Source organism: Manis javanica, chromosome 7 (assembly GCF_040802235.1).
Source record: "Manis javanica isolate MJ-LG chromosome 7, MJ_LKY, whole genome shotgun sequence".
Lineage (NCBI taxonomy): Eukaryota > Metazoa > Chordata > Mammalia > Pholidota > Manidae > Manis > Manis javanica.
Genome location: NC_133162.1, coordinates 80,617,493 through 80,630,417, shown reverse-complemented (window position 1 = coordinate 80,630,417; position 12,925 = coordinate 80,617,493). Strand labels below are relative to the sequence as shown.

The 12,925-nt window shown below is 43.4% G+C and overlaps 1 protein-coding gene across 12 annotated transcripts in view; it reads left to right on the top strand.

The window, feature by feature from the left end:
- The window catches only part of WDFY4 (WDFY family member 4), a 320,292-nt gene that overhangs the window by 80,095 nt on the left and 227,272 nt on the right, over positions 1 to 12,925 (top strand). For all 12 annotated transcript variants that reach the window (XR_012133296.1, XR_012133297.1, XM_073241220.1 and 9 more), the window contains one exon: positions 1,330 to 1,423. Coding sequence is in view for 10 of the 12 variants with exons in the window: in XM_073241220.1 (XP_073097321.1) it covers positions 1,330 to 1,423 (94 nt within the window). In the remaining 2 variants the exon portion in view is untranslated. The remainder of the gene's footprint in view (positions 1 to 1,329; positions 1,424 to 12,925) is intronic.

Below are 12,925 nucleotides of genomic sequence, written 5' to 3'. Positions count from 1 at the left end.
AGCATCTTCTGGAGAATGTTGATTATTGTTTTAGCAGGCAGTCGACCCCTTTAGTTCAGACCACAAGTTCTTACCCACCTTCTTTGAACTGTGTGTCCACTATCAGTTCAGTTTTCAAAAGACTTTACAGGATATTTTTATCTATCCCCTACTTACCTCATGCAGTGGCCAGTCTCAGGTGTTTATTTACCCCTGTGTTCAGCGATCAAAGCCTTTGGAATATGACTTAGGGTCAGACCCACAGATATACAGCTCAGAATTGAGCCCAGAGGTTGAGACAGAACTTAACAGTCTCATTTTCCTCAGCCTCCTCTTTATCATTTCCCCAACATGTTCAGGCTCCCAGAAGTCCCTCCCTTCTTCTCTATCTAGAAAGCTGGGGCTTAAGTTTCCCTGCTATGTCATGTACTCCACACAATTGCATCTATCTCTGGGGCTGCACAGGGACAGGAGAAAGAGAGATGAAAGAGTGGGGATTTTGTCTACACTCTTGGAACCACATCTCCTCTGGTCAGAGAGAATGGTTTTCTTCCCTGGTTTCAGACACCTGCCTGCCTGCTTCTGCTGTGGGGTTGCCTGGAGGCTGGGGTGAGGAAGAATGTAGAAACCCAACAAAGAAAGTCCCAGGGGTTCTCCTCCATGCTCTGGAACCTGTAGGAACCTCCTTTCCCACTTCTCAGACCTGAAATAGAGGTCTTTTGTCAGAGATCTGTCTTTCCTGTCTGTACCTGGTGCACAGTTCCAGTGTCAGATTCCTTCTAAGACTGTATCAGGGATGCTGGGCAGAGGTTGGGGGTGGCAGTGGGGGGCCCAGAAAACACACTGCCAGGTGCATGGTGCTTTGGGTTTGATTTCCTCCTTTGCTGCTGTTTTCTTTTCAGAGTCCTGAAAGCGCTGCTCATGCATTCTATCTGGGTTTTTAGTTGCATTTAGTGGTTAGGACAGAATAGAGTGTCCTTACACTATCTTGAAGGGATCCAGAAGCCTGTGTGTATAATATAAAATGAGAGTTTCTCCATCTCCCCCATATCTGGAGAGAAGGGAGAGGATCAGGGAACTAACTTCCATTGAGCATCAACTATGAGCCAAGCACTGTACCTTAGTGCACAAAACATTATTCTAGATCTTTATGTGGAATGTAAGGTATTGTTAGTTCCACTGTACAGTTGAGAAAATTAGACTCAAATTAATTAGTTTAAAGTCATTTAAATAATAAAGAATAGACTGAGGATGTATCATGGCCTGTCTTTGAAAGAACCAGAAAGTTCTGCAGAAGCAGAAGAGACTGGAAGGCCCAAGTCTGATACCCTGCTTCCCCTCTCTCTACAGGGTGGATGAAGGTGACACCATGATCATGCACCCGGGGGTCCTGTGCATCATGGTGAGGCTGCTGCCTCGGCTGTACCATAAAGATCAACCCCAGGTACTTGCTGACGAGCATATGTATTTGTTTTGTTCACATGACTGACTTTCTAAGCTCCTTCCAGCCAGAGACACCTTTTCCCTTTGCACTTGGTACCATGCATCAGCAGAACTACCACCTCCTGCAGGAAGTGTCAGTGTGTCTGAGACCTTTGATTGAGCTCTTGCCACCCACCTTTCCAAGGCTGTTTAAAACAGATCACTTCTGTTGGTGAAATGACCTAAAATGTACAGCCAAACAGAAACCAACTAAAATGATTGAATCTTCATGAGGCCAGTCCTGGGTGCTGAATATAGCACTGGGCCTTGGTGGGACCAGAAATCCTTTGCTCCCATTTATTCATCCGTCTCATGGGTGCTGGTTGTGATCCTGGCTAGGAGCTCTGTGCAGGACACACATGGCTGATGAGATGGACACTGGCCAACGTGTGCTGCACTATGGTTGGTGGGGGGGAACCAGGACATGGTGACAGTGCAGACTAAATAAATAAGTCTTCAAATGAATATTCAATTACAAATTATGACAAGTGATACTAAGGAAAAAACAGGATGCTGAGAGAGAATAACGGGAATGCAGGTGGGGGAAGACCTAATTGAATCTAAGTTAGATGAAGAGGTGGAGGTCAGGGAAGCCAGCTCATAGATGGTAGCATTTAAGCAGAGCTCAGAAAGATTAACAACAATGGCCCAGGTGGGAAGGAGGCTGAGGCAGGTAGCTGGAATGGGAGCAGAGCAGGAGAGCAGGGAATGTGTTGGAAGCGCAGGCAGGGGAAGGATGCAGTCCTGGCAAGTTGTGAGCTTTAACCCCAGGGCAACAAGAAGCCTCTCCCAAGTGAGTGGAGGATGACACTATCAGGTTTCTATATTAAAAAGTACCTTTCTGTCTGTAGCTTGAAGAATGGCCTGAGAGTGGGACAGCAGTTAGAAAGCCATGTCTGTGGTTTGGGTGTCATGTGGAAATGGTATGATTAGGGTGGTGTCTGTAGGAAAGTGTGAAGAGAAAAGAGTCAAGAGATCTGTTCAGTGATGAATCATGAGACCCTGAGATGAACCAATACAAGGGTTGGGGAGAGGAGGGTCAAAGGTGACTCATCATGTTCCTGTCCTGGCAGAACTAATGGCTGCATTTCAGGGAGGGAAACGTGTGTGGATGAAAGCATTGAGTAACAGAATGAGGCAAATCCCATATAAGTCCACTCAATTTGGAGAATATGTACTTTAGAAGTTCTGAGAAAGAATGGAAGTACAGCATAGCCAAAAATATTACAGTATCTTTATATACTGGCAGACAGCAACTACATTTATCATGGTGAGCATTTAGTAATGTATATGATAGTCATATCACTATGCTGTACACCTGGAACCAATATGGTATTATCAATTATATTTCAATAAAAAATGGAAAAAAGAAGTTCTTATAAAGAACTGGAAGAGTTGCTCCTGCCTAAAGCAATCTACAGATTCAGTGCAATCCCTATCAAAATACCCTCAACATTCTTTAAAGAAATAGAGCAAATAGTTCTAAAACTCACATGGAACGTCAAAAGACCCCGAATAGCCAAAGCAATCCTGAGAAGGAAGAATAAAGCAGGGGGAATTACACTCCCTGACTTCAAGCTATACTACAAAGCCACAGTAATCAAGACAATTTGGTACTGGCACAAGAACGGACCCATAGACCAGTGGAACAGAAAAGGGAGTCCAGATATTAACCCAATCATATATGGTCAATTAATACATGATAAAGGAGCCATGGATATACAATGGGGAAATGACAACCTCTTCAAGAGTTGGTGTTGGCAAAACTGGACAGCTACATGTAAGAGAATGAAACTGGATCATTGTCTAACCCCATACACAAAAGTAAACTCAAAATGGATCAAAGACCTGAATATAAGTCATGAAACCATAAAATTCTTAGAAAAAAACATAGGCAAAAATCTCTTGGACATAAACATGAGCAACTTCTTCATGAACATATCTCCCTGGGCAAGGGAAACAAAAGCAAAAATGAACAAGTGGGACTATATCAAGCTGAAAAGCTTCTGTACAGCAAAGGACACCATCAGTAGAACAAAAAGGTATCCTACAGTATGGGAGAATATATTCATAAATTACATATCCGATAAGGGGTTGACATCCAAATTATGTAGAGTTCACACACCTCAACAAACAAAAAGCAAATAATTCATTTAAAAAATGGGCAGAGTTGCTGAACAGACACTTCTCCAAAGAAGAAATTCAGATGGCTAACAGGCACATGAAAAGATGCTCCACATCACTAATCATCAGAGAAATGCAAATTAAAACCACAATGAGATTTCACCTCACACCAGTTAGGATGGCCAACATCCAAAAGACAAACAACAACAAATGTTGGTGAGGATGTGGAAAAAGGGGAACCCTCCTACACTGCTGGTGGGAATGCAAACCAGTTCAACCATTGTGGAAAGCAGTATGGAGGTTTCTCAAAAAACTCAAAATAGAAATACCATTTGACCCAGGAATTCCACTCCTAGGAATTTACCCTAAGAATGCAGGAGCCCAGTTTGAAAAAGACATATGCATCCCTATGTTTATCGCAGCATTATTTACAATAGCTAAGCAATGGAAGCAACCTAAGTGTCCATCAATAGATGAATGGATAGGGAAGATATGGTCCATATACACAATGGAATATTATTCAGCCATAAGAAGAAAACAAATTGTACCATTTGCATCAACATGGATGGAGCTAGAGGGTATTATGCTTAGTGAAATAAGCCAGGCGGAGAAAGTCAAGTATCAAATGATTTCACTCATCTGTGGAGTATAAGAACAAAGAAAAAACTGAACGAACAAAACAGCAGCAGAATCACAGAACCCAAGAATGGACTAACAGTTACCAAAGGGAAAGGGATTGGGGATGATGGGTGAGAAGGGAGGGATAAGGGGGAAAGGGGGGTGTTACAGTTAGCACACATAATGTAGCAGGGGGGGACATGGGAAAGGCAGTATATACAGAGTAGACAAGTAATGATTCTATAGCATCTTACTGCTCTGATGGACAGTGACTGTAGTGGGTGGGGTGTATGTGGTGGGGACTTGATAATGGGGGAAATCTAGTAACCATATTGTTGTTCAAGTAATTGTACATTAACGATACTAAAAAAAAAAAAAAAGAACTGGAAGAGTTGAGGGAGACCTGGTTTATTTTGGCCCTGTTTATTTGTCCTTATAGGAATTTCGTCAGGAGTATTATGGTCTCCATTTTAACCAGTGGGAAAGTGGAGGCCCAGATAATTGAAATGACTTTGAAGGATTCCCAGTTTTAAATGTGGTCCTACTTGGTGGCAGGTAGTCTGGTGTTTCCCCTGCACAGCAGTGGCTTCTACAGACAGAACGAGGGTCAGTGGATAAGCGTCCAGCTTTACTGTGTCTGGGAGTTAAAGGAGGCACTATGTTTTGGGAAGGAATAACAACTAGTGGCATTATTAATCATAGCCTGAAAATAACAGTGGCTTGGTAAGAATATTGCAAGCCCTCCAAATCAGTGAGGGAGTGGAGTAGGGGAGAAAAAGCCTTGATGTGCAGGGATGGGAACACTGGGTAGCATCTGGTACAGGAGATAAAAAGGACAAACCAGTTCTGTCTCTCCAAGTCCCTTTGTAACTGAAATCCTTTTTCCGGTTCCTGTTCCTCTGCTGAGAAGTGTCATAATCAGGTGATGATCAAACCAATGCACAGGACCTCTAATTGTGAAATGGCATGCACTTATATTTTTAAACATTTATGGAAAAGCAGTGGACTGAGATAAAATAGGTTTGATTGCTCTTCTAGTGAGCTGTTGCTGAAACAAATTGCAGTCAAGTTAACGATAACCATGTAGTTCTTTCTTTATGGATCAGGAATTACAGGAATTACAGCAGGCAAGCAGGGACAGGCCATCTCTGCTCCACACGGAGTGGGCTGGGCTGGGCTGACCCAACATGTCTGTTTACTCCCAGAGCTGGCACCTTACAAGGGATTCCTGGGCTTGCTCAACTGCATCATATGTCTGAGGCCTTACTTCTAGCTGCATGTGGCCCTTTCTGATGGCCTCACCTACTCTCCAGCAGGCATATTGCAGCTCAGAGCTTCCAAAGGCATATAAGCAGAAGCTTCCAGGCATTCTTAAGGCTTAGCCCTAGATGTCACAGCATTCTTTTGGTCCAAGTGAGTCACAAGTTCAGCTTAGACTCAGTAGGAAGCAGCATGTGTGCCCACTACTGATGTGAGGGGCAGCATGTGTGTGCAGGAGGCAGGGACTTGTTGCGGGCCAGTTTTAAGGACCAGACACCGTACTTGCCTTAAGCAACCAACTGATGGATAAAAATATTTGACCCCTAACTCAAATGCCTTTTAGTCATTCATATGTCTTCTAGTTATCTAAAGTCTGGGACCTTACTTTCTTTACCCTGGTATCCAAGAAAGGACCTGCCTGAAGCACATTGGAAACTAATACACAATGAGGGTTACCTCTATGCCAGGAATGTTATTTCATCAATATTCATAATAGCTTATTAATGTACATAAGAATCTCCCCATTTGAGGGTGTTTGAGGTTCAGGAGATCCTAAGGTCATGGAGCTGGAGGGGGGAGATCTGAGAGCACCCCCAGGCTCAAGGTCAACATGTGTCTGATGAATGGGTCTCTCACCGTAGTGGCTCTTGCAGGATGCATGGCCATGCAAGTCTTGGATTGTTCATTTTTCCAGGTGTAGTTGCCTCATTGTGAGGATGTCTGACTTCCTTAGCTGTATTTTGTACCATGCAATGTACATGCAATGAGAACAACTGAGCCAGTGGTTTGGGTGGTCTTAGCAGTCAAACTGATAGCTGCCAATGGATGTATGATGCCAAACTCCATCACAACAGTGGCTGATGAAATGATGCAGAGCAGACAGTGGCCTGTCCATTCTTCCATCTCCTTGTGCTTGGAAACTCCATGGATAAATTTCAGATAATCTCCATGAGTTGTCACATTAGTGATTGGGGAAGAACTTTTGTTCATCCTGTGATGGTGATTTGACACCACTAAGTATGCAAATGAGAGCTCCATTTCATGGGATCCTGTTTCACTGTTCAGGTCACAGTATATAATTTAGGAAAAGTCTAATTCTTCCTCACTGTCTCTCAAATACGCAAATGAAATGTAGTGGTACATTTTCTCAAATATTTTCTACAGATGCCAAGTCAGGAGCTATTCAAAGTTAGATAATTATAGTAATTAATTTCTGGAAGGATGGTTGGGAAACCTTATAACAACAAATAGAATGGTAAATCAAATGAGAAATGAGACCACTCAAGAAAATGCTGAAACAAAACCCACTTCAGGTCTGCTTGTTGAGGATCAGAGACAGGAGCAGGAAGTTTCAGTAGATGGCAGTGTTACTAAAAAGATGGGATGTGAGTCCCCACTCATCTCCATTCAGGCTGGCCTGATGGTCCCCGGCAATCCCTACACTCTCACCCACTTTAGATTTCTCAAATGTTCTTCCTACCTTACAGATGAGAAACTGATGACTTTCCAAGGAATGAATATCATTTTAGAAGCAACAACTTAAGTAACTACATATAAGGTTGTCTGGTTTCTTTCTAACTGTGGCCTTGTTAAATTTGTTCTGTTCAAAACGAAGAGATGTTTTTTTTCCTGCTTCAAAATGCTAGCACTGACAGCTGCTCTTGGAAACAGACAATCCAGCTGAATTTTTTTTTTGACTCTTGTGTCATCATCAGTATTAAAATTGGACTGTGGGAATTTTACTGTGAATGTTGCTGTCGTAAGCCCAAGGCAAAAATGGGATCCAGCTCAGTTCTCTTGAGCTGAGTTAGCCACGGAAAGAAATAATTAATTGGGAAGAAGGACATTCCTTCTTTCCAGTGTGTTCTGCAGCCACAGGGGACATGGCTGTGGCTAGGACTCTGTGTAGTACCGGAGGGCTTTTGTCCCAAGCAGCTCTCCACTCCCACCCGTGTCGTGGTCTTTATTTGCTTTCTGCAGAGGGTTATTTGCTTGGGTGCATGATGACCACACTTCAGAGGTGGGGCCCAGACCCAGTTTAGCAGAAGTGGAACTCAGCCTGTGTTGCGGCAACCAGTGTGATGTGTTTGCTTGTATGAATAATTGCTAAACCCCTATTAGGTGCCCCTGGGATGCAGAGATGAATCTCACAGGAACCACAGTCTGAGTTTGAGGATGGGTGGGTAGAGGACTGAGAAGATACTGAGACAGCATTCTGATGGCTGTAACAAAGGTATGTCCAGAGGCCCTTGGACAGAAGGGAGGGAAAGCCACAGGGAGATGAGGACACTGGGGCTAGACTTTAATGAAAAGACATGTGCTTGCTTGGTCAGGGAGAGATGGGAGAGATGAGATGCCTAGACACAGGGAGAAGAACACATAAGATGACTGGGACTTCAGAGAGTTCAGCTGGGCTAGGATAGGCCATGTGGTTACAAAGGCAGTGAGTGGGGCCAGAAAGGTCAATCACAGCCATATGATGAAAGGCCTTGAATACCACACTGAGAGAGTTGCACTTCACTGGGTTACCATGCATCCTCATCACCATCACCATCACTACCACTATGTTGAATGAGCTCCCACTGTAAGAGGACAGAGCTCAGGATCTGAGGACAACAAATTTTAGTCCAATCTCACTTCTGCCACTTAATAGTCACAGAGCCATGGGAAACTATTTAATCTTTTTGATCCTTAACTCTCTTTGCTTTAGTAGAGGGACAATAATATCTTCCTTGTGGCATTATTGTGAGGATTAAATGGCAAGCAGAACATATTCTGTAGTATGGGAAACACTTGCCAGGTGACATAGCCACTTCTGTTAGTTGACAAAACTCTACAGGTTTTATCATTCAATCTTAAAAATGACCCTGCAAGGTGGTTATCAATTCTCACTTTGCAGAAGAGGACTTGAAACTCGTAGCAATTAAGTGAAGAGTTGATGCTGTTGCTAGGTGGTGAACGTCCCTGACAAGAGGCTCCTGGACCTCCTGCCTCTGGGCCCCGTTGGCCTTCCTGTATGGACTTGGCAGCCACAGGAGGCTATTGGAAGAACATAATCGGACCTGGGCATCAGAGAGGCTGTGGTCTATGGTCAGTCTGCATCTCATGTCATTATTGCTGTGCTCCAGATTCTACTGCCACGCAAACCTCCTTTCAGTCTGATAGGACAGAAAGAAGATCAGGCTTGGGGCTACGTTTGTCTATCAACTCATTTGTACTTTAACTTAGAAAGGGGTGCCATTTTCTGGAATTAGCCTTCATTTTAACCACATTGAACTAATCATATGGGTTTCAAATAACTAAAATATTGATGGCATTAATAGCCCTGGGTAGCTATTTGAAAAGCCATTTCCTCCAACAAGGAAATTGGTAAAGGAGGAGTCTTGCTTTGCGTAGTTACGACACAGAAGAAATTCCAGTTATGCTGAATTTTTATGTGTCCTATGCTCTTTCATACTGAACCCCATCCCTCAAATATTTCTATTGTTCCTGAATGGGAAAATCTCAGATCCTGGTCAAAATCCAGGTGATTTTTTTAGGGTAGCCTCTTAAATAGAGCAAACAAGGAAATCTTGCATAGAGAGGAAGAAGATGAAAAGCACACACTGCCATCGACACAGAATCATGGGAGGAAGTTACAGCTGGATAGGATGAGCTCTGGCCCAGTTACTGGGTGACCTTGTATCTAGTGCCTTTTATCATCATTATTTCTATGACTTATTAGGCCACTTCCTATCTCTGCACCTCAGATACAGCTACTCAGATTTGGCCTAGATCACTGGGGTTTCAGATTCAATGTCTTGGGGCCACAGAGGTAGAGGAAATGTGTAGGTGTCAATAATAGGGAGTGGTGAGGCCTGTGGCTACAGGAAAGGGTATTCACTCTGCCTGAAGGTACTCATTGGTGAGGCGGCATATACTTAAGCAGAGGGAAATAAAACAGAAGCAAAACCAAATTACACTCACTATATACAACTTCTATAAACCATCAGTTTATGAACTTTATGAAATCTAAGGCCCCTGTCTTGTAATAAATGCCTGACACTGGGAAAATCATGGGCTTTGGAGTAAGGACTGGATTGGGGTGCCAGTACTGCCACTCATTAGCTATGTGACTTCAGAAAACTGATGTAACCTCAAGTCACAGTGTCCTCATAATCATATTTCCCTACTGAAAAGAGTAGTGGAGAGCATAGTTGTACAAGACTTAGTGCAGTGCCTGGCACACAGTAGGTACTCATCAGATGCTGGCTCCATCAAGCCCCCAAGCCTTCTCTCCTACTTTTTGCTGTCTGTAGTCTTAGAACTCTGGGTTATGTTTTATGTAATTTTGGAAATTGTGAATGGAAGGTAATACATTTAGGTTTATTTCCAAGTGGTATTATAGCATTAATAGTAACAGAAAATTGATATTGAACTGTGTGTTAATATCTACTTATGAATCAAAAGATGGAGTCTTCTCTTCTGCCTGTTTTGCATTTGATCTGTGAATTTGAGTGAAGCTCAAATGGTAGACGGCATATAGCTGGAAGGAGGTGTTACCATTGGATGAAAAAATGGAAATGTGAAGGGTTCTTACCAGCCTGAGCAATGGACAAGAATCCACTGGGTCAAAATCCAGCAGAGATAATCAGACTTGTGCTCATGTCTAATGCACACACACACTGGGTGGGCAAAGAGAATAGAATATGTGAAAGTGTCCCAGGGGTTTAGTGCATGGTCAGGAATAGTCCCAAGTGGGGTGAGGACACTGCTATGGTGAATTCTACTTGCTGCTATATTTATAGAAGTATAGTGCCCAGGTAGAGGGAAGCGATGGTCCCACTGATCCCTGAGCACACAACCCCTGTGTTTGTCCAGAGGTGAGATCAGGATGGCGATGAGCCTGAGAAACCTCCTTAGTCGTGCATGGAATAGTGATGAGATCTCAGGGCATGTAGCCTAGAGAGAAAAAACACTGGCAGAATGAGAGCTGGGAAAACCTTGCTGGCTGACCAGTGGTAGAATAATAGAAGACAGGCAAGGACCAGTTAGTTAAACAGCAAATAACTGGGCTTAATATAAGGACAAACTTGCCAAAACCAGATGAGCAGCTGTGAGTTCCTCTACTCTGACAGTTCCAAGCAGGGTGTTAGGTTCACAATGGAGAGAATCTAGCATCTGGACTAGAGATGGACTTGATGACCCTGATCATTCTCACCTGCTCTGAGAGTCCGTGGCTTGGGAATGTGGCCATTGGTTAGGCTGCATACACCTGAGATACCCCACCTGGCCTCTCAAGATGACAGACACGGTCAAACCCATTTAGGTGTAGTTCATGGCAAATATTATGTGCCAATTACTAAATTTGGATATTCCTTGTGCAGGGCAGAGCCATGAGTTCTAAGTTTTTCCTCTCTGTTTTGAGAGGTTAGCTTAAGACAGGATGGGATGGGTGCCCAGTGTTCAATCCACAGTGTCAATGGCTTCAATTGACTTTCCTGAAAACTATGGATTAGCTGGTGCTCTGCGAGTCCACTTCTTGTCCTCTTTCTCCAGAGAGGACCTCCTGGTTTGAATTTCTGTCAATAGGTTAATATCCTGAAAACACTTGCATCCTCTAAGAAAAAGTGTTACCATAGAGGGTGTTTGTATTGACCCACAAACAACATACCAGTGAGAACATTTCCCTTTCTCTCATTCTAGAGCTAAGGAAACTGAAGCTTAGAGAAAATAAGTAACTAACTGAAGTCTGTACATTAGTTAGGGTCAAATCAGTGTGCAAACCTACTCTTGGGTAGATATTGTATGTGCCTACAAGGTGAAGGGATGTGAATGTTTGTTTACTTGGAAACAACACAGTTGTTTGGGAATAGATACTTCACCTTTACAAGAGACAGTACTCTACAGTCCCATTCAAGAAACCTCCTCCAGACAATTTTGAATGGAAATCTGCCAACAACAACAATAATAACAATCTGCTTAAAAAATCTCTTCTAATAAAAGAGTTGGGTCAGTGGATTACCTTGGCCAAAGCAACAGAGACACTTAGGGTAAGTTAATTACTTCCTTCTTGAGCTATCCAGGGAAGTCCCAGCCAGAAGTGGGAAGACCTCCAGTCAGGTTGTGTTGGGCCTCACGGAATCCTCCACTGGGCTCCCTTGCTCACACGATCCGGCTATTGTGGAGGGAGAATGTGTGCGTCCAGGGAGAGGGAAACTCCCTACAGATGTTTCAGTCTCCTGTTCTCCTGGGAGGATGTTTACAAGCTGGTTTCCCTGGTGATGGTCTCAGGGTTGGCCACAGGCTTGTTGCAGGGAAGGAATTGCATGCAGAGAGTGATTAAACCCTACTGACAATTGCCCATGATCCCAGCTTTTCCCTGAAAGGCCACACTCACTTTCACCCTCTTACCTTTGCACATATTGTCCCTTTTCCCAGAAGAACTATTGCCCCTGCTGGCTTGGCTCTCTCTTCATTACTTCTCAATGCTTAGCTGGCACATCACCTTTCCTGACTGGCCTGTCAGCCCTGTCAGTTAGATGCACCTCCTGTGTTCTAGAACATCTCGTATCTGTGCTTGCACTTGCAAGGCAGCTATTGTAGTTGAGACACAGAGACAGGTGCTAGAGAAAGAAGGCGGAAGAATCATTGTCTTGGGCAGCAGTTCTCTGTGTGGTGGGGACAAGGGCTGGACAATAGGAGAGGTAGAGAGAGAGCTGTCAGAGAGTGATATTTATAATGATTGAAGCATGGATACAGTGCTGGTTGGGAAAGTCAGAAAAGGTTTTCTGGGTCAGAGGACATGCAAATTGTCTCTTGAATAATAAGCAGGAGCTCAGCAAAGGGATGGGGTTGGAACTGATATTCCCAATTTCAGGCATCAGTCAAAGGGCATGCAATATTCAGCAAATGGAAAGAATGTTAGGCTGTGCCAATGGGGGAATGGGAAAGAGACAAATACTTAATAAATACAAGACCCTAGGCTTCTGCCACCAGGAAGCATTGGCTTTCATACATATGGAATTTGTAAAATAAGCAGAAGAATTGCGGTAGGCACCCACATGCATCTTGGTCTTAGTTGAGAATTTATACAGGTACATCAGGGAAGCCATGCCTTCAGACATGAGTTCTACTGATTTGATGGGATTTGAACCCTGTTACATCTAAACTGAGATCATAAACTCCCATGCCTACACAGCTATCTGGGCACCACAAAGGAGTATGTCAGGCTGGTGGGGACAGTGGCAAAATGGAAACTTTACAACCATATAAAGAGAGAATTAATTCTAAGTTAGCAAAGATAAAAACAAAACAACTTATCAAATAAAACATATCTCTAACCCCTATTGTGACGTCCCTGAAGAGTGGAGGTCACTTAAATTTTATCTCCTCTATTCTAAGCCATCAAATAAAGAACATGTCAACCGAATTGGAACAAGTGACTAACCCAAATTCAGGTAGCTGGTAGAAGTCCCGACTT